At 43.6% G+C, this 24,523-nt stretch overlaps 1 protein-coding gene across 3 annotated transcripts in view; it reads right to left on the bottom strand.

Annotated features, from left to right (window-relative positions):
* Positions 1–23,526, bottom strand: part of GATAD2A (GATA zinc finger domain containing 2A) — a 44,289-nt gene extending 20,763 nt beyond the window's left edge. For all 3 annotated transcript variants that reach the window (XM_010563209.1, XM_010563208.1, XM_010563207.1), the window contains exons 1-3: positions 23,508–23,526; positions 10,607–10,681; positions 616–887 (exon numbers count right to left, since the gene is read on the bottom strand). In XM_010563209.1, coding sequence (XP_010561511.1) covers positions 616–878 — 263 coding nt within the window. In that variant the 5' untranslated portion in view covers positions 879–887; positions 10,607–10,681; positions 23,508–23,526. The remainder of the gene's footprint in view (positions 1–615; positions 888–10,606; positions 10,682–23,507) is intronic.
* Between the last annotated feature and the right edge of the window lie 997 nt (positions 23,527–24,523).

The raw sequence follows: 24,523 nt of genomic DNA on the forward strand, positions 1-24,523 counted from the left end.
AATTCATGCTTTCAGATGTCAAAATTCAGACATCTTAAGAAGGCTGGACTTTCAAAAAAGTATTAAGAACTTGTCCTACAGAGAATTGCTGCAGACAGGTGCTGTCTTTTCATAACACTTCTAGTGTCAAAATCCACAAGTTACTTCGAAAAGGAAGTCAGACTTATCCGTACAAACTGCTCTGTCAGGAAGAATCAAGTTGCAATTAAAACTCCTCTGTTTAGACAATTATAATCTATTATTTTTCCTATATCACAGCTCAATTAAAAAAAAACCCAAACCACTCTTCCTCACATAAATCTCAATCAGTAGCTCAAAGCGCATCCTCTTTGTAACTTGTACGTTTTTCTATTCAAGACTGTATTTCTTTACTCAGCTGCTCATCACAGCTGCCACTGCTGTCAAAGCTTGTGGAAGAAAAATCAGTAAGGAAGTTATACAGAAGTAGCTGTTGAATCTCACGTGAAGAGCCAGAGCTGCAACAGACACGTAAAATTTTAATTCTCTCTACCTTGAAGATGCAGAGAACAACTTCTTAGTGCCATCTAACCACATTTTACTGTGCTGGTATCCCAAATGTTACAGTGCAACTGCAGCACGTAGGTCGTAACTCACCTTTTGGAGGTGCTCATGTCCACAGGCTCATCTCCCGTCTGAACCTCCACTTTAATGGTTGCTTTCACCTCTCCACTTTTTAATAATCCTTGCACTTTTCCAGCTCCAGGATCTGTTTTTATTTTCATGTCACCTTCAGCATTTATATCTGTTCCTAATAGTCCTTTCTCCATTTTTATTTTTTTACTGTCCACATCGTTATGCGTTATCTCACGTTCTAATGCTCGTTTCTGACTTCGTGTCCTGCATGCTTCCTCTGTCATTGTGAGGCTCTGGGGAGAGAGGAGACACAAACGAGTTAAGTACACTGGAAAAAAAGTAAGTTGGACAAAACACCTTAATTTCAAAACAGGGCAAAGTACAGCGGTTACTGCAAAAGAAGTTCAGAAAGAGCAATAAAAGTTTTGCCAGTATGCTCACTTACCCTATCTTCAAAATACATCTCAGTCTGAAGCTATTAAGCACCCGGCATCACTGTACTTACACCTTTTTATGTTACGCAAAAACAAACAAAAAACCAAACCAAAACAAGAACACACACACAAACCTCACTAAGCATAAACTAGAATCACCAAGGAGAAAAAAAAAACCAACCACCAAAAACCCCTGCATTAGAGCACAGGAGAATATACAAACCCCCACGACGAAAAAAGTTTGGCTCTTTACCAAAAGGCAGGAAGAATGTATGTATTTGCCTCGCATGCAAATAAATGCAATTACTAAATTCTAGATTAGGATCTCCCTGGGACTGCTGCCATGTCTTTCTGAGGACCTAAGCCTGATTGCAAGTTTCGGGAATCAGACACTATGGGGAAAAGGACCACCACACCCTGCGTGAAGAGAGGCTTCCATATTTCTTGACAGCCTGCCGCCAGGCGCTAAGGCACTGCCATTGTAATACTCAAGTTGAGACTTTCTCCCCTCCTGGTGAAGGAGCCAGGCTTTTCCAGGCGGCAGAGGAAGCGCTGGGCTCAGGGGAACCAGGCTTAACTCCTCGCCTGCCAGAGGCGCAGGAAGTTTTGCTCCTGGTGGGCTCTGACATCTCAGCCCGCACTTCGGTACCTGCGGACACCCATCCATCAGACGCGGAGCTGAGTCAGGCTTTGATCCCATGACATCACTGGGCTCCACATGACCCTTCCCAGGATGCAGCCTGCGAGACAAAGCACTTTCCAGAAACCAGTCTGAGCCGGCGGCAGGCAACCCGCAGCGGGGCTAACCCTGCCGCCGGCCAGGCACCCCGGAGCATCCCTCCTCCGCCTCCTCGGGCACCCACTGGTCCCCTCCGGGAGCTTGGGGACACCAGGCACCGAGGGGGTGGCATGGGGGAAGAGGGAGAGAGACACACCACACACACCCCCTTCATCTTTTCAATTAATTAATTAATTTTAAGTGTTCCTCCCATCCCAGGTTTTTTTTTTCCTCCTCCTTTTAAAATGGATTTCAAGAGTAAGGCCAACACACAATAGTTGAACAAAGTCTTTGAAATGTTTTTAGCAGCGAGAGATTAACATAATTATGCAACATAAGTAACCTCTGCTCACCCCCACCACCCCGTTATTCAACAATGTCACATAAGCATTATGTGATATTGCCATTTTGATAGCATAAGCCCCACGCAAGTGACCACAAGTTTCTTTGCATGGTGTTCGATGAAATCTATGGTGGGGCTTTTTTTAAGGGGGGGGTGGGGGGGGGAATTAAAATCATAGTCAATACACAAAGTGCCTCCCCTCGGCTGATCTGCATTTACAGTGTGACCACACTTGAACTTACAATAATGGAAGAAAGGTGTGTTTTTCAGAAAGGCTAAGTTAATTTTGGTATTTATGAAAGCAAGTAAACAGCGCGCAGCCCAGGCAGGCAGCCAGCAGCACGGAGATTTTCGGCGCAGCTCAGCGTACCCCAGCTGACAGGCAGCAGCCTTTTCCAAACCCCACTCTGCCTCAGACAGCCCTCTGAAAGCGCAGCTTTTAACTGCAATAGTACCTCAGTTTAAGTATCTCTGCTGACAATACAGCAGCATGTCAACTGCTTCTCCCCCTGAACGAGCCGATCAGGCAGCCTGACGAGGAATCACAAATCTTATTCCTATTAACTTGGTGCAAACGCATCTGAACCCAGGGCTAAAACAAAAGACCGGCCAGCAATCGCCCAGCTTACGTATACAGAGATGCGCTATTAATCACAATGACTTTCTTGAAGCAAGACTGCTTAGTCAGTAGGAAACCTCCTTAAACCCTGATCTGGGTTTATTTTCAGTATCTTCATATTCTCCAACCTCGCAGTGATGAGAAGCAGCAACTCCAGCAGCCTGTGCTGATCCAAGAGCCACAGCGGCACTTCAGGCACTCAGGCTCCAAACTTTAAGAACATTTACATGACACTGTATTTCTGCTCCTTCGTTTTTCCCAGTTTTGATTGGGGTAGGGAAAGGCAGTCTCTTCAGATGTACTGGGATATTTCATACACCACACACAGAGCTGCCAGGCAGAACTCTGCGCACTCATGGTGGAATCTCGCTTACCTAAATAAACATCACAAGCAGTGGAAGTGATCTAAATCTCGTATCGACACTAAGTTTTATCTTAAAAATTAATGCAGTCAAAATCCTAACGTAGAAACAGGTTATGCATACTGAATACTTCACGAAGCAGCTGTTTTCTAGCTAACCAAGACAGCTCATCTTGGAGTGATGGAGGCAGGCAGGCACTAAGCACCCCACTCAGAGCATTTCCAGGGGCAAACCCTTTGCACGCAGACTCCTTACAAAGGTCAGACTGAACAGATTAACAACCTTGATGAAAATGCACAATGTCCCTTTCCAACAAAACCCTCTCCTATTACAAATTCTCAAGGACATTGCGTCTTGCACCCTGCAGTTCCTTTACGAACTAGCAGCAGCCATTTCTCCTTGTAACGCCACCATCGTCCCCTTATCAGACACTAGCAACAAACTTTACTTGGAAATGGCCTCAGCTTCCCTGTGCATTCCCTACTCACACAGTCAGAAAGCGACATCTCCGTTTTCCTTCGAGGAACAGTGCTGCTGCTACAACAACTTTTCTGCAAATCACAATGCAGTCCAAGTTTTTGTTAAAAATTCACAGCGTCTTGTCACAACGATGTAGGCTGGAAAGCAGCAACTGGGGACAGCGATTGCTAGAGAGAAGAAGAGTATCTGTAGCACAACCAAAACAGTGTGTTGTGAAGATCTACATTACTGGAAAGACCTTGGGATGAGATTGCACTAAGATTTTTACAGCTAAATCTGAAAATTGCAAGTGCAGGCTCACTGTAATAGAGAGATCTGGTTGCACAGTTCCCCTACCACAACAGTGATTAAATCATATTTATTGTAGGTGAGCCCTAAAACCAAGCTCCCTAAAATAGTTTTAACCCCTTCAGGAAACAGTACTGGAAAATAATTTGCTAACATGGATCCAGATGCAGAGAGAAATAAAGGCAAATTAATGTGACACCGAGAGAAGGGGGGGAAAATAATGAGAAGGATTTCTTTAAAAAGCCTATTCTGCCTCTCTTTTCAGGAAAAAAGATGAAAACTGGTAACATCAGAGTCTTTTATGGGAATCACCTGGGTTACTGGGCCCTATCTCCTGCAAGTCAGAGGGCATCCAGAAGCAAGTGCACAGTTTAGGCGAGTCCCTGGCAGGATCCGTTTCACACAGCAGACTAGAAAACACTTCCCAAAGCAGCCTAAACTCAAGGTCTGTAGGAAAAGGTTAAAACCAGATGGGTGCCCTGGAAGAGAGGAGGAGGAAGAGGGTACCTGCAGAGACCTGCACCAGCAGGGACGTTGTCCTCGTTCACGGAGAGGACGCGAGCAGCTCCTTGCGTGACAGGAGGAGGTAAGAGAAACCCAAACCCACACGGGAAGAAGGCTCTCTCCTGATGGCAAATCTGGCAATCCCCAGCACCCAGGGATGGCATGCTGGTCTTCACATGAGACTTTCCCAGCACTATTAAACAGCACCTTACCAGTACGCTGTGTGACCAGCCCTTAAGTCTGCTGGATTTATTGAGATCACCCCTTCACCAGTTGGTTCCGCTAGACGAGAATAAATCAGCTAGATGTTTCAGAACATTCAGGCTGTTTCCAGGATAACCTATAACTTCGGAAGCTACTCCCAAAATCCCCACTTCTGCTTCCCCACTGTCAACAGCAAAAGGAACCGATCAACGTGAACAGTAAACAGCTTTGGTTCAACTTGACTATACCTTTTATTTGAAAGAAGGAAGAGAAAGTAAGGATTACACAGTAAATTTTAAGTTTTATGGAAGGTTCTGCTTTTTATTACAAGGAATGGCATAGCTTGGGGTGGAACGCTCGGGACCGAAGCAGCAAATACTCAGTGGTAAGCGCTATCACTGTAACAGATTAACTACTACGATCAATTCAAAAGACAGTTTAGTATACCATATAAAATGCAGTAAACTCCTCGGACTGCAGGCCATTACATTGGTCACCCTGAAGCCTTGCCAAAAACTCCTCCATGCAGCTCCACCGCCCTCTGAGTGCACTGACAACAGGCAAAACCCCAAACCTCCTGAGTTCACCACCTATTTATGCTAGCCTGGTAAACATTGTGTATGCTTGTGATGCCACCTGATGCTTTCCATTGGGAAAAGGGTCAAGAGAGCTCTCTTGCCATTTTCCAAACCCTTCCTCCCTCCAAAGAGCAGAGCAGCAAGACCAAGAAGACAAGCCTGGTTTAACTCAGCCAGTGTTTTTTCCAGCAGGGATGTGTAGGACACCGTGACATACCACCCAATCCCTTGCAAAGGGCTGGGGGTGCTGAAGCAATCACCTGCTCTTGCTTGCTTTGCTGCTGCAGGGAAAAGTTACAGAAGAGGAAAAAACTCAAAGTTCCAGTTTAAGACTTGGGAAATGAATTACTTTATGCTGATTTTTCCAGATGTGCGGTCCAGTCCAGAATAAACCCAAGCAGCTGCAGAAGCCATGCCCGGCTCACCCGGCTGCTGCCTCACCAGGGCACAAACAGGCAACTGGGGCAGCAGCCAGAACAGGTTGGATGCACAAGCACACAGAGAACACCAACATGGTACACAAAGACAAAACAACAATAAAAAAAAAAAAAGCGCACACTTTGCTTGCTGTTTGTAATGTACACTTCCACTTTTCCCCACATCACATTCAGAGTTATCCATATCACCTCCTCTCCTGTTTGTGATTTACAACTTCCTCATACAAACTCCAAGCAACTCCTTCACAGAGAAGTAGTTCTGCTGACTTTTCACTGTTTAGCACAACTCGGTGGTTTGAAGTTAAAAGGACTGAAGTTAAAATTACATCCCGACGCTATGCTAGAGTCATCAGCACTGCTGGCGAGTGCCAGCAGCAGATACGGGTTCAGCGCAGATCATCTGCAAACAGGCTCGAATCCCACTGCAGCCACACACTAACCCATCCAGCTATGCAATACTTGCTCTTTTTGGAAGCCAAAAGCAAGTATCAACAGCCTTCTTCCCCAGCATGATCTGGAAACTTTTACAGCAAAAGAGGGGGAGGAAAAAAAAAAAAAAAGGACAAGGTTACAGAGAAGGAAAAAGGAAACAGGGAGGTTAAGACACATTCAATGTCCCTCAGTGCGTATTTTCTAAATGTAGTTGATCAAAAACTTACTGACTCTGAACAGTCATTCACACCCAGCACGGATTTGATGTGCACACCAGACAGGCCTCCTGCAAGCACAGCCCATGCAGTCACCTTGGATCATCCATGCACCCTGCCCACAATGCCTAGAAATTAGTTTCTCATAGCAGGATGTAAAAAGTTTCAATGAGAAGCCACTGTTTCAACTGAGCTTATTTTCTTGTTACGCCGTAAGTGGTTTTTTTTCCTATGTATACACTGATCACGAAGCCATAAGTGAGATGTCCTGGAAAAAGTCATTAAAATTTTTACATGTGTGTGTGTGCCTGTGTATTCATGTGTGCATGCATATAAACGTGCATGCACATGCACACACACAGAAGTTCATGACCTTATCACGTAGATGTTTAGAAAAATAAACTTTAGAAAACCAAAGTAAGAACTAGATTTCATTTTTTTAATGACTAAACTAATGCAACAGCAGTAGGACAAGAACACTGGTTATTTTGTAGGTTGGGGGAAAAAAAAAATATTCATCCCGCACCTGAATTCAACTGGGCAACCAAAAATCCATCCCTTCCCTGGTGAAGGCAACAAAAAGCATGACAGCAGCCAGAGGTGGGTTGATCATTTTGCTATCTCAGCCATTATTTCCACACCACGAGACCTAAAAAGAAGAAGAACTGCAAGTGCTGAAGCCTCCTTCAGCAGAAGGGACAAGAGGAGGGTACCTGCTCTGCAGCCCACTCGCTGCTCCCAGCAGGGAGAGGCTCCCAGCCCCTGGCTGGCTGAGCACTGCAGCCCACCAAGGGTTAAGCCCTGCCATTTTGGTGCCATTCACTGATATGTCCATTAAGGGTGTTACATAACAAAATGGCAGCCCTTAACCCTTCCCTCGCCGGGCTCCCACGCTGCTCAGCTGCATGTGCTCACGCCAGCCGGCCACCACAGCACCTCCCGGCTGTGCAGTCCTGCTTCTCCTTTTTACTACTATTATTATTTCCCCCCTTCTTTAAGCATTCAGGGAAAAATAAATGAGCTTGCTTAGGACTGTTAAGTACTTGCAATTAAAAGGAGACAGAGCCCCACAGAAGTTTCCTCTGTGGCACGAGTGTCGGGCATCTGGAGGCAGCAGAGGAAAGTTCTCCGCTGGCCAGGGGACAGCAGCAAAGCGGTCCACCAGCAGGAAAGCATCATTTCAGGGATACCAGCCCAACGAATCGCTGAAGGAAAACAGCCAAAATGTGGGGTACCAGAATCCTACGCTGCCCTGAAAACAGCCACGACATCCCCACGGCTGCTCCCAGGGGCCGGCTTCAGAGGGGAGCACCTGCAGCAGCTCCTTCTGCACCTCAAGCCCTGCAGAAGCTGCTTTTATTTCCATCCGAGTGACCAGGCACTAAGACACACGCCGTGCCCACGTTGCAACTGCTCGCAGTCATTATAGTGCAGTAGGAAGCAATTCAGCCTGGGTTTGACTAAATATTTACTAAAATGAACAGATAAACATTTGTAGAAAGGCGCTGAAGTCAAGCTTGGAGCACCACAAACATGAAGTTCTGTATTTGGCCAGAAACGGGACTTCAGTAGCTGAAGTCCCACTGCACTAGGAGTCACCCTTCTGCTTTCCACGGTGTTTGTGTCAACTCACCTTAAAAATCCTTATCACGGCTCAGTTTGGCTCTATTTATTAATGTGGAGTCTAACAACTATCTAAGTGCTCTGCGTAACAGAGAGAGAGAAGCATTCACAATTCTTAACACAAAGCTCAATGTGCCGCAGATTCTGTTAAACCTGTAGCTGTGTAAATGGCAAATAGCTGCTGCCTGTAAAAATCAATCTAGTAATTTGCTATTTTTTTTTTAAGAACTTCAGAGAACTGTTCACTATCAAGGTGATCTTAGAAAAAATTATAATAAAGCAACTAAAAAGACTGCATAAAAATATCAGGTTTTTTTTCCAAATACCTTTTACTAGTGTCGCTATTCTCTACTTGGAGTATCCAGCCTAACAAAAAAAAAAACCCAAAACCAAACCCCAGCCCTCCCTTCTCAGTCCTGCCACAATGACACAGATTCCCTGGTTCGCTCTGCAAAGCGATGCCAGTTTCTCACATGCTCTGTGATTGTGATTCATAGCTGTAGTTTTCAGGAATGAACTGCACAGTTCAGTATGGAGTTGGTTCATTGTCACCCCTGAGCTTATTGGGGGAATTCAACCACCCTCACACAAGGCAGTCGAAGAAGAAGAATGAAATCAAAGTCATTTTGTTAAAAGACACCAGCTATTATCAGAAGCGCACGATCTGACTCCGCCTCGGCGAGAAAGACTCTGCCTTTCTTCAAGGTATGGATTCTCTAGGCACATCGATTCTCACAGATATTAACTAATCATTAAAAACTGTTTATCTAGTGTTTACTTTGATTCAAAAATAAAACCTTCCACTTAAAGGACTACAACTTGATTTAAACTTTTATTTAATGGGAACAGATTTAAATATTAAGTAACGGCACCATAGATTGCAAGCAGATCCTCTCCCCTTCTTCTACCCCCCTCCCCATTTAATGTATGCCTCTTATTAGAGGAGGGATCTAGGTTGGTTCATTCATTTTAATGCAAGAGCAGCAAAATTAGCATCTTTAAATACTCAGTCACAACAACAATCAGCTTTTCCAGCACCACATGCTGTGCATATGATAATACAGGCAATTCCTTGGGTTTTTTTCTGCATTTTAAAAACTTAAAGAGAAGGGAGGCTCTCTGTGCACACAGACCATCCAAACTGGCTTCAGCATCACTCCTCTCCAAGAAGTGCTGTGCTCTGGATTCATGTTCAACCCAATATAAATTATTTAATACAGCCTCAGTACGATCATAGAGGGAATTGGTGTAAGTGGATACAAAGGACAAGGTACCAAAAGAAAGATCAAAACAACTAAGGAATTTTCTTGTTTATCAATCAATATTCTAATTCTTTTAAAGAGAACGCTAAAATTGTATTAATTCTAAGGTCCACTGCTTTGGGTTTAAAGAGGTGTTTTTAGAGGGTACAGCCACTACACGAGGGCTTTTTTTGACCTTAATTCTCCCCCAAGTTTTATGGATCTATTTTTGTCTTAAAACTACTGGGCAGGAAGTCTGCTAATGACTATGTCTGGGCTTTGTATTACCAAAGAAGTCACGGAGATTCCTCATTGCAGGATACCCGTTAAATACCAGTTTCAATTATGGTTCAAAATGCACTATTTGGATAACAAGTTGAATTGGCAAAATAAGATAGTATTTATGCACACTGCTCTACAACTGCACAGAGCTATGTTTTTCAGGTGTTTTATGGTGGTAACTCACTGAACAAGAAAGCAGATTAAGAAATTTCCATGACTATGGTCAAGATGTCCAAGTGTGACACTCTCTGCTACTCTCACTGTCACGCCTACTCCTTCACCTCTGAAAGGTGTTTTTATGATTTCATTTAGCTTCTTGGTCTCATGAAAGATGGCACTACTTTGCAAGATTTGGGAATTTATGTAACAAATAGCAAAAAAAGAAAAATCAGTGGTGCTCATCGCTTGCACAACATTAGTTCTGAAGCTGACTCTGGTAAAACACAGTAAATCAAATGAGTAAATCTATGAGCAGAGACATCAACACCTACACCAGGAAAACTGAGACTGGAAGAAAAGCGAAGACCAGAAATGCTTAAAATTGATCACCAGAGCCTTGGCAATACATGCTGGGCGGGGGGAGAGGATAAATCCTTAAATTGCTATTCATAAAATTCTTCACTTGACAATGCAGTGGGACAGATGAGCACCATCACACACAGGACAGCTGATCAAGATAGCTTTACTTTAGCTACACCACTGAGCACTGCCAGAGCTACAAAATATCTACAGAAATTTCACTTCCATTCAGAGTTTTTCTTCTGTGCACAAACGATCAAAATATACAGAAAGTCTCAAGGAAGGAATTTCTGTGTGCTTGCTTTTGCTTCTCCTCTTGTTCAAGACTGACAATATTGTGCAGCTGTCGTGACTGCCCAGTTAAAAGAAGTGAAACTTCTTTGTCCCTTAGTAAGCTAGGGAGATTTACCTACTTCAGAGCGTGGATTAAGCGCCAAGTGAAAGGCCACTTTTGGTTAAGGCACAGGAACCGAATTCTGATCCAAGTTTAAACTCAGAGCCCCTCTACAGCTCTTCCTTGTCCTCCTGGACAAGACAGGAGCTGATGGTGCAAAAGACCAGAGGACAATTCCACCCTCCCAGCCCACCTCCCCATTTTCAGTACTGAACGGAGGGAGAGGGGGTCTCTGTGCAATATTAGAGACTCGTCCTCCATCTTATTCACAACTCCTACCTGTCAGTGAAGTTCATGGGTTCCAGGTGGGATCCCGACTAGGCCAAGTGGCTGAAAGTGACTGCAGCGAGGATCCTGAGGGAAGAGACAAGCTGGTTAGTATACCTGGTGACATGCCCACCACCTTCACCCAAAACATGCTTGCGGATGAGACAGTCATCCTTAAACATTGGCACGCATATGAAAGATGAGAAGACTGCATCCTATTATTTTAAGGAAAGGAACTGCAAGTCAGGCTTGTGTTCAAATGCTTTCAGATTAAAAACAAAAGCACATATACAAATATTTTAAAGTTACTGCTTTTCTTACTGCGTATTTCTTTAGTCTTTACTTCTTACATTAACACTCTAGGGGGAAACCAACTGCTTCTTGATATCTCTGGTTTGACCCAAACACCTGTTGGAACCAGCGTTCCCATTTCTAACTGACAGTTTCCCTCAAGGAGGAAGAGACCTACAAGACCTGCATTTGTCCTAATGGCCGGTACCACAGGAGCTTGCTCCAGGCAGGTCTTACAGCAGTCACTGTGCCACCTCCCCATTTTACTTCTTGGACAACAGCAGCATGGGTCCATGTGTGCATGCAGGAGAATGCCACTTGAAGACACATCTTTAGAAAGAAACTTGCTGCTTTTAATTTGTCCAACAAGCCAGCAGGCCCCTGGACAAGCATTTTAATAGCTAGTAAGATGCAGCCAACAAGGCAGTATTTGTCCAACGTTACCTACATAAAAGTAATATTACTTAAGCAGCAGGAACATTAAGAGATGCAAACGAAGAGAGTCATCTTTGGAAGTGATACCACAGTCACATGCATGCTCACACATAGGCTCAGTTCAGCAATTTAGTAACAATTTGGTATTTTCACTTAAGGGACATCAGAGCAAGTTTTATTGCCAAGCTGGATTCACTGGCTAAATACAGTCAGAGGTTTTGCTGGGGTACACCACCACCCACACCCCATAACACAGATGAAGTCAGTTGTCCCCCTGTTCCTGGTCCCACTTGAGACCACATCACCGTTCACTGCAGAAGCTTCCATGAAGTTGTACATAAGCAGAGAATGAAGGGGGAAACAACTTCTTAGAGAAGTTTTTGTCCTGCAGGACAGCATATAAAAATAATTCTAAAAGAACATGCTCATGTGTTTTATCTGCTTCTTACTCCAGAAAGAGTTCTGACAGCCGATGCTTGTTTATGCTTTACAAAAATCCTTTTATGAGCCTGTACATACAGTGTGTGATATGCAAACCTTCCTTCTCCCTCTCTATGGAAACACTGAGGGAAGAAACCCACAGCCAGCGCACGCTGGTCAGTTAGAAAAATCAACTAGTTTTGCCATACTAGTGGATTGGTAGGTACCTGCACCAGCAGCACATGCCAAGTCAAATGCCTCTTATCACAGCCTGCTTTTACACAGCACATAGCAAATAATCAGTTGACAGCCACAATTTTAGCAGCGGGTCTTGCACAGGGCTGTGCACGCTGACACAACGTCGTGTCAGCTCTCGGGGCAGATGGCAAGAGGCGCTGGGCTGTAGGTGGAGCACAGTAATTGATGCACACTAGCTGCCAAGACGACTCTTTGGAAGCTCGGCCTCTTATTTCTGCTAAGCCACCAAGAACTGAGTCATTTCCCTCCTCAAAAAGTTGCAGAGTTATTTTTCTTTTGTCCAGAAGGCAGGACAACAGCTCACTGACTTCTAGTCCTCCTCTCTGGACAAGGGAAAAGGGTTATAAAGGGTCACCCCTCTGACACCCACCCAAGGATCAAACTGTCCCCCCCTCAACCAAACTCCAGCAAGCTCAGAGGTCATCTTGTCCCAAAAGCTGGGAGATTGTGCCCAGTCATCTTCTCTGTTTTACTATTTTAAGCACCCCAAAAGGTTCCAATAAGTTAAACAAATTGCTACAAAAGTGCAGATATAGAAACTTAATAAATGGATATGCAACTGTATTCTGGTCCCTGATTAGCTATCTAGAGGGCAGGTCTTGCTAATTATAGCTCATCCTATTAGTCCAATGCTTTTCTAATTAGAAGCCCATTGAAAACCACTGCAATAGCTACTTCAGTATCTCCAGCAGTGCTATAAAACTCGACAGATACAGCAGGACTTCCATGCTGCTCCTCGTGCATCTGGCCTGGACACAAACAAACAGTTCTTCATCGCGGAAGATGACAAAAAGCAACACACACAACACACACCGCGTACCGGGTCGTGACAAGCACTATGGCACAACCATGGTAATTGGTAGTTAGGACACTATTGCAGCAAGCAGGAAGCCACAAGTTGTAACACTGCTGGAGGGGGGGGGGAAATAAATGAAAAAAAAAAAAAAAAATTATTCTGCCTGGTAGAGGTAATTGCTGAACAGGACTGGTAAAGGTCTCAGTGGGAGGGGAGGATCGTCCAGGCATCAGCTCTGCACTGGCTCAATCTGAAGCTGGCTCAGCTCTGCCGGGAGGACGGCACACAAGGCACCTCCAGCACAGAAGAAGCCTGTGTTTTACAAAAAGTTTTCCCCAACAAAGAGGTATGTGAATGACCTTGGCAGCAACCTCACATCAGAGTGCTCCCCGTGTTTTGGAGGAGTTCAGCAGAGATTGCTCCTTCCGACGTGCTCTGGACGTGGGAAGCCTAAGCTACCGAATCGTATTTCTGAGGCTCTGGCCAGCCTCCATTTTTAATGAACTGTAGCATTAAACTCCCATAGTGCTCGTGTCATGGGACTAAAATAGTTTTCATCTTGCAAGGACACCAGAAGAGCAGTTTAACCGCTTCACTGCCACGGGACGCTGGCAGCGCAGGACCAGGGCCACCTCTTACGCTGACCCACATTCAGCACGTGGAAGTTTCCACTGAAACCCAACAGACCGCTGGCAACGAGCTGCCCGGGGACGCAGCAGGCACCACGGCCCCAGATCCTGCTCCGGCTCCCACTCTCTGTCGCTCTGCGGCCGGCTCCATCCACGGCTTAGCCTTCTCCTGCATCTCCAAGATGGGAAGTTTGCTTTATGTGGCACACGCCACTAAGGAAAAAAGGTTAAAATGCTTATAAGAATATTTTGAAAGATTAATTTTTAAAGCATCTGTTCAGGGAACCTCCTAGGAAGCAGGCAATAAGCAGTTAAAACTCGGAAGTGAAACTCTGTCCAAGCAGCAGCTCTTAAGTTTTGACAGCACTTCCATCAGAAAGAAAAAGCCACCGCAGAAGAAGCGGAGTGCGTAGCTGGGCACCCGAGCTGCAGGTACGGTGTGCTTGGTGCAATGCTGCTGTCATCCAAGGACACCAATGGGGCTCTGCCCGCACTTGGGGACACCACACACTGTCTTGTAGGTCCTGCATCGGCTCCTCCACTGTCCAAGAAAACAAAGTCTTTAGTATCCTATCACTCTGCAATTTCTTTCAAAGGTTGCATGTTTCATTTAAAAAGAACCCTGGCTCTCATTCTGATGTAGCAACTTTCTAAAACCTTAATAAGTGAAATGTTCAAGAAATTGAACAGGCACTGGACTGAACAGTATCTCTTGCTAACTCGCCAGAACAGAAATCAGATTTATTTGCTCAGAGCCTACTTTGTCACTCAAAGTTTTTCTTCTCTATGAAATGATGATGAAAGCTGTAGATCAGAATACTAGGGACCACATTTTTACCAACATTACTGAATCCCATCAACATTACCTAGAAAAATTATGATCCAGTAAAATTCAAGAGAGATTCAGCCTGCAAAACAGGGTTTTAAAAGCATTAAATTTTCAGAATAAGACAGGCTATGGATTCTCTAAGAAGATTAAGGCATGGAAACTATGACACAGGTACCACAGTTTAGCATTGCTGTACATACCTCCTCAAACAACTGAGATAAGAAAACTTTTGTACTTTTTGGAAGGCTGAGTGAACTGGTCAGCAGGAAAAAAAAAGGAGTCACATTTCAATTTAAGTATTGACAGTCAAGGGGCTAGCTTCTGTCTCATGTGTTCAGGCTTTACTTCCATGAACATTTTTGAATACAAGAGTAAAGTCTTCAAAGACTTTATTGGTCTAGAAGGAAAACTTGAAGTATCAAATTAGGGTTTTTTTAAGCACCTAAGTATCAGCTGAAAGCATTTTTGTACGCTCCAAAAACACAGACTCCTCCCTGCACGCATCTCAACAGAATTATAGGAAGAGCCATTGTATAGAAATAATAGTCATGGTGCACGTTTTCACTACAGCGTAAGCAACCACCATGGAGTGGAAAAGCTCTTCTCCGGCTTTTTACAAATGTGCCGATCCATTCTGTACCTGGCATACTGTCGTGGTTTAACCATTGGTAACCTTCTACAAATATTCAAGCATTGCTTTTTAACTTCTGTGTGCCTAAAGATTCAGGTGAAAGCTGCCAAAACACCCTGCATACCCGCTCTTCAGTTTTAGCCTCTCTACAGTGGAGTACCACCTTGTAGGAAGGAAAAAAAGCTCCTTTCAGATGCTCATTAATACCACCGCTACCCGTTTATTGTGTACAAGTCAGATTGCAAATAAAACCTGTTACAAATTAAGAGTCTCTCCCACTCACTCCTGAATTCCTGTGCCAGAGATAAAACATACGACTCCCCTCCTGGGCCATCGATAGCATTTATAATTACACCCTTCAGATCAATGCTTGCGTTCGCAGGGCAGGGAAACCAGGGCCTGTAGTAACCCTTTAGTTAAGCCGGTCCGCAGACGGGGATCACATGCTGCGCCAGCCGGCGAGGGCATCGTTTGAGACAGCAGCAGAAAGTCAGATATAGAAAAACTACTTACTGGCAACAGCTGTTCTTCAAGCATGTCACCCCAGCACGTCCTTCTTTTGGAGAACGCTTGTTTTCCAGCATTTGTTCTCTACTGGATACCAAGTGGATACCATGGGCTGATAAATCACATGGAAATGCACACAGGCCTTCAAGGAGAAGCCCTGCCTTTACTTCTGGATCTGGGAGAGTATGATCTACTAATTACACTAGCTGCACTGCACTCCATACAGACCTTGACACCAATTTAGCAGAACTAGAGTTCAGCTTTACTCTGCCCTCTCAAACCCTGCCATTCACATACACCAGTGTGCAGGAAAACAGGAAATCTCGGAGTAAATTTTCTCCAGAAAATCCAGGCTGAACCTTTTGAAAAACACTGGTATAATCTAACCTCTTGCAATCAAAACTTACTGTTTTGAGACCAAAGTGCAAGTGCATTTCAACTTCTCTTGTTCCTTAGTCTAGAGTATCTCAGTGGTAATTACGTTAGCAAACTCCTTCCTCCCTCCCCAAACAAGCCCCATGATCTACCTGTGCTTTTACTGACATTAGCCAGAATTCAGTCAAGTGTGGATACCTGGAAGATGCAAAGATAAAGAGGCTCCAATAATGCAGTTCAGAAAGAGAAATCAACGCTAACTGCAATTTTTTTTCTTCCAGGAAGCCTTGCTATTCAAGACCTTGCAAATCTGGCTTTCTGTAACCAGAGCCTGGAGTACCCAATTACTGCTGTCCTGGTCAGCAGTTCAGAACTCCGAAGCGAAGCGCCCACAGCAAATGCAACAGAGTTTACAGATGCTACGTGGAAAATGCAACACTGGCTAGCCCTGCGCGGAGTCCCAAGTCAGCACAAAATGGAGTGCATTTCTCTGCAGGTTGATTCAGAAGATCAGGCAGGCTCAAAATACCCAGATCACAATTTGGTTGGCTACTCATGAATAGAAACACCCATGATTGTCTAGGGTTGCACCACTACGGGCTCTAGCAGACACAAGCATGCAGCTCGCTTTTCACTCATAATACAATTTATGTCTTCAAATGGGGGGGGGGGGGGGGGGGGGGCCCCCAGCAAAACCCTGAAAAAACAGTTATTCCTCAAAAAGTCCACAGGAAACAGCTCTAAGACTCTTGAGTTTCATAAAAGTAAGAACAATGTGTTATAAAGTGAACTACAAAAGCTGATATTTCTAGATAAAGTTAACCTTAGAGCAATCCTTTGGGTAGACCAGTTTTGTTTTGCTTTGGTTTTGAGAGCGATATTCCCTTGTACAGAAGCATTTAAGCAATGTCCTCACTCAAAGGAACAAAGATGTATGATAAAGAATTAGGGAAGTCCATGACTGAAACAGAGAGAAAGTATTATTTTTGTCATTAATTTTACAATTAGTAGTTTAAACTGTGAAACAGGAGTTAAGTCAGAGAAAGGATGAAACCACTGATTAAGAGGCTGCACTGGAGCCAGGTCCAAACAGTTTTATACATCTGTTTCACATCTATCCAAGTTAATCTTTGTAATTACTATATGGGTAGACCTGACTCATTAAATCAAAATCTTTGCAAGAAGCTGACTTGCAGGAACAACAAAAAACACCCTGCATGTCAGAGACAGCAGCCAAGCAGCAGACATGAAAAAAGTGCCCGTTTCAAGAAGAGGAACTATAGTATCTACTGTTAAGCAAAAGGAGAGAACACCAAGAAGAGCTAAAAATAGATTCAAGTGTTTTGGTTTGGGGGTTCTTTGTTTTATACATAGCACAGTTTGAACTATTTTTCAGTTACTCTGTATTTATGGCCAATTATGTTGATCCTCACCCAGGGCCAAGATCTATTGGATTCACGGGGTGAGCACGAAGGGTTCCTATCACCGGAATATTCGTCATCCAGATCAATCCAGATCAACAATGCCAGCTCTGCGGCTCTGACACTGCAGGACAGACATTTCCTTCAAGATGACTGAGCCTGTCCAACTATCCTCCATCCACAGCGAGTAGCTGCAACAGACTGGTTTTAATCAAAGTGCAATCTAATCACCTAATGGTGCCGGTCTCTGTGGATTGTTGTATAAACATGTTTTTCAAGAACTGGAATTACTATCTTCTGTTTTCAGATGTAGAATATATTTTTTACAGAGGAAGGGGGTGTCTCTTTTCTATGCAAAGAGGCAGCATTATGAAATGCATTTGCAGAACTGTTTGGCAGAATATTAAACAGGGGAAGAGGGATGTGTGCATGAATTTATCACCTCCTTCACTGAGTGCCCAACAACCCCAAGGAAGAAGACTGGAAAGCTCTGGATCTCTCATTAGGAGACAGAGACGGAAATGACTGGCAACGTCCAATTAAAAAAAAAAAAAAAAAAAGCAGGTGGCAAATTGTTATTTCTAGCTCTGGTGAAAAAAAAATCAGTTCTACTTTCATCATCGAGTAAGATGTGCTTTTTGCATGCATCATATTTGCTCAGGAATGCCATATTTGGGGGCTTGCTTTCATCTACTTCACTGATGCTCACTGCTGCAATGAGGCTTTGCTGTGCTCTGCAGGCAGTTTGTGCTCACCAAGTGCCAGTGACTTTAATTGGGCAACCTGGCATCAACTAAAATATGATAACTTGATTCCTCCTGAATAATTTGGTTTGTGCCTACCTGGCTTTAGCATCAGCTACTGGAAACACAGTAGTAACCTTTTTTTTTTCTTTTTTAATTTTTGGGGGGGAGCTCAAGATACCATCCTCCACTAATGACACATTCTTAATCTCAGTTGTAGGAGTACAGTAATAACCCATAAGCTAATAATTTTGTAGCAGCAATTTTAGTTTCCCCAACTATATTATTTAAAAACCTAACAGAGGGTGTGTGTAGAGAATGACACCGTTCAGAAATCCAAATAAGGGAATGAAATGGCAGCTTGGCAGGGACCCAGTGGCCACACCTATTTACAGGGGAAGCCGAGCACAGCCACCATCATTAATTAATTCAGAAGCCTCCGCACACAAAACTTGATCTGGATGCACACTGCATCCCCCACCTGAGATCAAAAGGGAGCACTGCACGCTGAACATCATAAGCCATGCTTGCACACAGCCATGTCCATATAAAAACAAGGAAGGCTGTGGGGCTGATGTTTAGCCCCTGGTCCTGCAGTTAGAAGGGAAAAGGAAACAAAAGTTGTCATTATCACCCATGGGATCTAGGGGGATTTTTCATCTTGAGTAAGCCTAACTACTGGTAAAAAACCTGTAAGGGTCCCTCGACCCAGAACAAGCAGTAGGCAAACGGATACCGAAGATGAGCAAGACAAGATTTAGACTCTCGGTTACTTCAAGTGGCTTTATGTAAAACAACGTCTAACTTCCACAAAAACATGAGGGCATTTTGAGTAGAAAACAACCAGAGGTGTCACAACTACAACAAACCACATTTTGCAAAGGAGATGATCTTATCTGGTTTGCATATCTGAATGTCCTAAGGGATCAATAACATGCGCAATATTAAAATGAGTCTTATTTAATCACTTCTATAGTCTTCATCATCATAATTCTCAGGCACCTCACAGAAATAAGTTACCCATCAGGTCTTAACTGACAGGATTCACATGCTTTTGTTCCCCAAGCCACTTCTATCACTTAAAGGTCCTGGCTGCTTGTTAAACCATCATCTTCAGGTTTAAAAACACTTTTTGGTAGCAAAAGGAATTAGTACATCCCTCTCTGGATACCTTTGCTAAAGGAAGGACAAGCAGCAGAGGAATCTTAAATACCTTCAACAGAAACTCATGGAATAAAGATTGCAGGTAACAAGTTTGGAGGTGTACTCTGCCTCCCAGATCCCAGCTTTCCTGCAGAGCAGAGAAGTATACAATCACAATCACAAAGTTTGCAATATTTATTTAAAGATGTCATGTAACAAGTTTACCTCCTTCAAAATTTAAGAATTCTAGAGCTTTTCCTGCCATAGAATACCTTACATATGTGTCATATACCAGACCACCCCCAAAGACACTGTGCTTTCCACCTCCTATTCTGTGTTACTGATTAATTTTGCTTCCTTTTTGACTGTTAATAAACTTTCCCACAAACAGTATCTGCAAAAATATATTAAGACCTATTGATATAATAATCAAGAAGTTCCTCGTGGTGATCCTCCTATTCGATCCTGCCAGCAGTAACAGTACCTACATATTAGCAATCTTTCATGAATTGCAAGACATTAATTTAGTGCTAGCCTTAACTGTAAGGGCTACCTGCTATCTTGGAGCATAACTTTAATGAAAATTAGAATTATGTGTAGCCAACCCGGATTAGTCTCGAGCTGAGCTTCTGAAAGTTATGCAAGGATTACTTTTCAAGTTTGATGGAGAATGTCATCTCCTTGCTGGGATCTTTCCTTTCGGAAGAAGCTATACCATGAGCCACAGTCTTCTTGCAGTATCATCTGCTTTCAGGAACAGGTATAGAAAAAGCTGTTACAAATGTCATCTTCCTCCCCCCCCCCCCACACGAAAACGGAATCTGAATTTTAAAAAGGCCTACGACATCAAATTCCTGTCACATTTATAGAGTTAATCAAGGCATTAAAGGCACACTTCTCCCTGGTGTATGCATGGCCCAGAAAGGAAGCATACTGCCCACAGAGCATCCTCAGCTCTTCGTGAGCACAACGCACAGATGGAGCAAAGCTTCACTGGATACCTTCCACAGATACCAAACAAAAGCAAGCAGCTTTACTACGAGGCAAGGGTTCTTCCACTACCAAAATAACTAAGCGCTTGCTTTCAAAGACTACATCTCAAGCCTTAAAAACAAACAAGCAAGCCAGCAGAAAGCAAAATTGGAAGTCCACACTCCAGAGCATCCTACAGAGCATAATCCTAGCACCATACCTGCAACTGGCACATATGTAATTTCACTATTTCACAATGAAAACCTGAAAATGTTAGATTTATATTGTGTACAAATCTCAATAGGTGGTTCAGCGTGTTTGTACATACCACAACACTAGGGACACATACACAACTGCAGTACCTAATTCTCTTGGAGACAGGATTTTCTAAGATCCTATTAAATATGAATGCCTTCAGTTTACTTCCTCTAATTCTTGCAAGCATTTCAAAGCTCGTGATCACATGGCTATTTCAGCAAATGAACATAGTGGGCATAGCTCACAGGCTATGGCAAGGAAGTTGCTCCTACTTACAGCAAAAGATAAATCAGCATTAGCATGAGATCCAATGATTCCATTTTCTGACTCATTTTAGTACCTGGAAAGTCTTCAGTATTTGTAGCATAAAACAGACTAAGAGAAAAGCCATTACTGACCATCTTCAGCAATACTTTTCCTATGAAACAGTCACAAAAGTGACTTTGCTGCTGCAATGAGGCTTGCCCTGTTTCAATGGCATCCCACACTGGTGCTGGGCTCCGTTTAGTCCAGCCACGTTCTGGGCATTTACAAAACTGTTTTAAGAAAACCTGCTGCTAACACCTGTCTCAGCCATGGGGTAATTGTCTGGTGTGCAGGAGATGTAGTTTCAGCAGCCAACATTGACAAGAGTCTCTCCATCTAGATCAAGTTAGGAAACAAGAAACAAGTTAACCAGCATCACTCAATTGGAAGCATTCTATTGCATTTAAAAAAAAACAAGGAAAAAAAAAAAAAAGAAAAGCTTTCTTGAATGCCAACTCCTATTGTCTTATAGGTAGTAAAATTGGGTATTTATAACCTAAAGTGAATGAGACAGGTCATGTCAAAATCAATTTCAAGACTAACTGAAAACTCAATCAAGGCTTCATTTTTTTTTTTTTTCCATTGAAAAGCTACAAAATAAGACTTTGTTCCCTCAACTCCAGCAATCTGCCACTTCAATGCGAAGACCCCATCATAAACTCCTACTTATTTTGGATATTTAACAAAGAAGGGAAAAAACCCCAACAAACCAGACTGCCTTGAGATCAGCTCACTCTTAGCTACATACCTATGACCATGTTCATCTGGTCTCCCATCAAATATCATTAAAAAAAAGCCACCCTTTTGAGATGCCATCTAACATTCTTAGTTGTTCTTACCCACTTTTGTCAGAACTTTGAGTAACAACATTTACTGTTAAAGAATTAGTAATTATCATAAAAAGAGTTAGCGGAACCTATTCAGGGCAGGCAAGGCAGAATATCTATTTCCATACTCTCTGCTGGAACTACCCACATTACTTACACAGTGAAACAGCGATGAGTTATTTTTCACTTCATGGTGTGCAAAAATAAGAATGTATCATACAGTCTCACTTGCTACTAGGTGTTTTAGAAACTTCTTCAGGTACCTGACTTGTAAAATATCCATTTATATTCAGCTGAAGATACTGGAAGTGGGGGGAGAGGGGGAGGAATGGTGTTTACTTCATGTCAGGGCTTATCTCCTGCCTTGGGGGAGTGCTCTTTTATAGGCTTCATTTTTTTTTTGTTCCCATCCCTCCAGCTCCCATTCACACAGCTGGAGTGAGGGTAACAAAAAGCACATATTGTTATGGATGACTGGAAGTGCAGTGGACTGCCTCCCAATTGTGGATCCATGCAGCTTGGGCTACTGGGTCCAGAGTGATTTGGGTATAACTTTTTAATTTAGTTTGATTCGTGTTTATACAGGAATAAGCCCAAGTCAGAAGGTGACGCATAAGACACCAAAACCAGAAGACGAAGAGCTCACACACTGATCCCTTTCATGCTGCAGCAGAGTTCACTACAGGGCACCGCAAATTAGCAGGGAAACTGCATTCAAGTTATTAGTCACCTCATAATTGTTAAAGGAATTGGAGACCAACTCTTCTTCCAAACATGGCAGAAGTAAAGCCTTTCCGGCAGAGCTTTAACTTAATGCCAGATCATCTGGAATACCAAACTTGCCAACATCTCCAAAGAGGCAAGTCACGGCCAAACTACCTCACCTAGAGAGTCACCCAAAACCAGTCATGAAAACTCCTTTACTCTTGCAAACGCTGGTTTTTGGTTTTTTGGGGGGTTTTTTTTGGTTTGTTTTTCCTTTGGGAGAGAAAAAGGGGGGAGGGAGGCGAAAGAGCAGGAAAAGAAACAAAGAAGTAGGAGAATGAATAGAGGCTGAAATGCTTAACTCACTCTTAAGAGTAAAAAAAGTCAAACCCAGAATTCAGTAAGAATGAATACAGACAGAACAGACTGATATAAACTCAGAGATGTGCATGTTAAATAGCTCTCTGACACCTAAACAAGACTTGAAACTTCTGGAACGCTTTAACATTCCAATCATTTCCATGATACAGACCATTTGATATATTCTGCTTATTGTGAGCAGCACCTGACTGAGTCACAGAGGACTTCTAAATGGGAAAGGACCCCCATCAGGTCTGGGTCAGCGGATCAGTTTGTTTTGTGCACGAACCAGAAGTCAGAGTGAGGACTCAAGGAGTCCAGTCGATGCCCAAGGGCTCTCCAGGAAGGACAGCGGTGGGAGGAGAAACAGCCTTCCGAAATTGAGCCTTCTTAAAAATAAAAGACAAAATAAACATGCCTGATCACAAGCTTCCGCACGTCTTGGTTAAAGGCACACAGACTTGACCCTGCTGCCAGGAGAGACCCACCAGTTATAAGGGATGTAGAGGAAGAAATTCTGCAGAGCTCGAAAACTCACCCAACTTGTGCACGTCACCTACAAACACACAAAATCCTGAACATGAGAGTCAGGGGCGAACTCCCTGCTTCCCTCAGTCTAGGGTTTGCCAACTCCCCATTAGACACGTGACACTCCTTCCCCGTATTTGTCTGGCCTTCAGCATCTGTGGCTGGCTGTTAAATTTTACTCTCCTAGACCTTTCAAATGTTTGGATTTCCTAATACAACAAACTGGCATTGCAGATCATGAGGTAAACCTGACGACCCTTTTCGCCCTCTTTTCATCTTAAGTCCTACCAGCAATTCTCGTTTGAAAAACAAGATGGCATGGGTTAAACAATCTCAGAGATAAAAGCTAAAGAAGATGAAGACTAAACTAAAAGGAACCGTTGTTATAAGCCACGTTTTGCATCCTTCCTTTGTAACACACACTTATATCCATTTTGCAGATGGGATAACCAAGGCATAGAGAGGCTTAAGTGACTTACCCAAGGCAATATAAAACTTCTCCTCCACGGAGGACGGGGAGGCAAAGGTAATGGTGAGAACAAGCTACCACAGCACACAGGACATCAGCTGTCCCGAGCAGTGTGATTTCAAGATGCAATAACAGGGACAAACACCTGACATTGCCTACCCCACCTCCGAACTCCACTGGATCCAACAGCTCCGGCCAGACACCGACCCGCTGCTGACCAGCGCCATTCTGTGCTCAAGCTGCAGCGCTGAACTGAGTCAAACTCTACTGATAATAAAGACAAGGAGGAGAGAAAAGGGCATTGCTACAGCTGCACATAGCAAAGGTTTTCCACTTTCTGCCTTACTTCAGTATGTTGAAACAGCAATACATTCAAACATTTTTGCTTCAGAGTCAACACATCAAAAGCGGACAAAACTTTCTTGCTAAACATTGATTTTCTCCCATACAATCCAAAGGGCCTAATCAGTTTTTTTTTTCTTTTTCCTTCCAAATGCCCTTGCCACTCCAAGAGAGTGAGCTGTGCTCATGAAGCAAGAGTCACGACGCTGCTTTCCAGCCTCCCTTGCACTAGAAAGAGAGGAGCATAGCGGACCACAGGTTAAAAAGCTCCAGCACAATGAAGAGGTGCTCTGTAATTAAGACATAGGAAAGCTGTACGGGACAATTCCTCCCTGCCCCGTGGAAGCCGCAGTCTCCCGAGGTGATGCCAAACAGGTCACACAGACACACACACAAACGCTCACAGGTAAACAGCAGCTGTTTACTGGTGCCCCGCTGGAGAGTCCCAAGACCTGACACACCAAGAAGTCAAATACCAAAGAACGCAATTAAAGGCAATGAAAGGTAGAAATGCCGGTACCTTCAGCAGTTGGGGAAGGAAGAGGAGAAGTGCTGAACAGCAAAAAGCCAACATAGGAAACCGCATATTAATAAACCTTAACCTTTGTTCTGTCCCTGTCCTACAATGCTTGCTTCGGGCAATTCACTCTCCTTTTCCCCACCTGACAATGGACATATGATTCA

This window comes from Haliaeetus leucocephalus, unplaced genomic scaffold, assembly GCF_000737465.1.
Source record: "Haliaeetus leucocephalus isolate CR32 unplaced genomic scaffold, Haliaeetus_leucocephalus-4.0 Scaffold164, whole genome shotgun sequence".
Lineage (NCBI taxonomy): Eukaryota > Metazoa > Chordata > Aves > Accipitriformes > Accipitridae > Haliaeetus > Haliaeetus leucocephalus.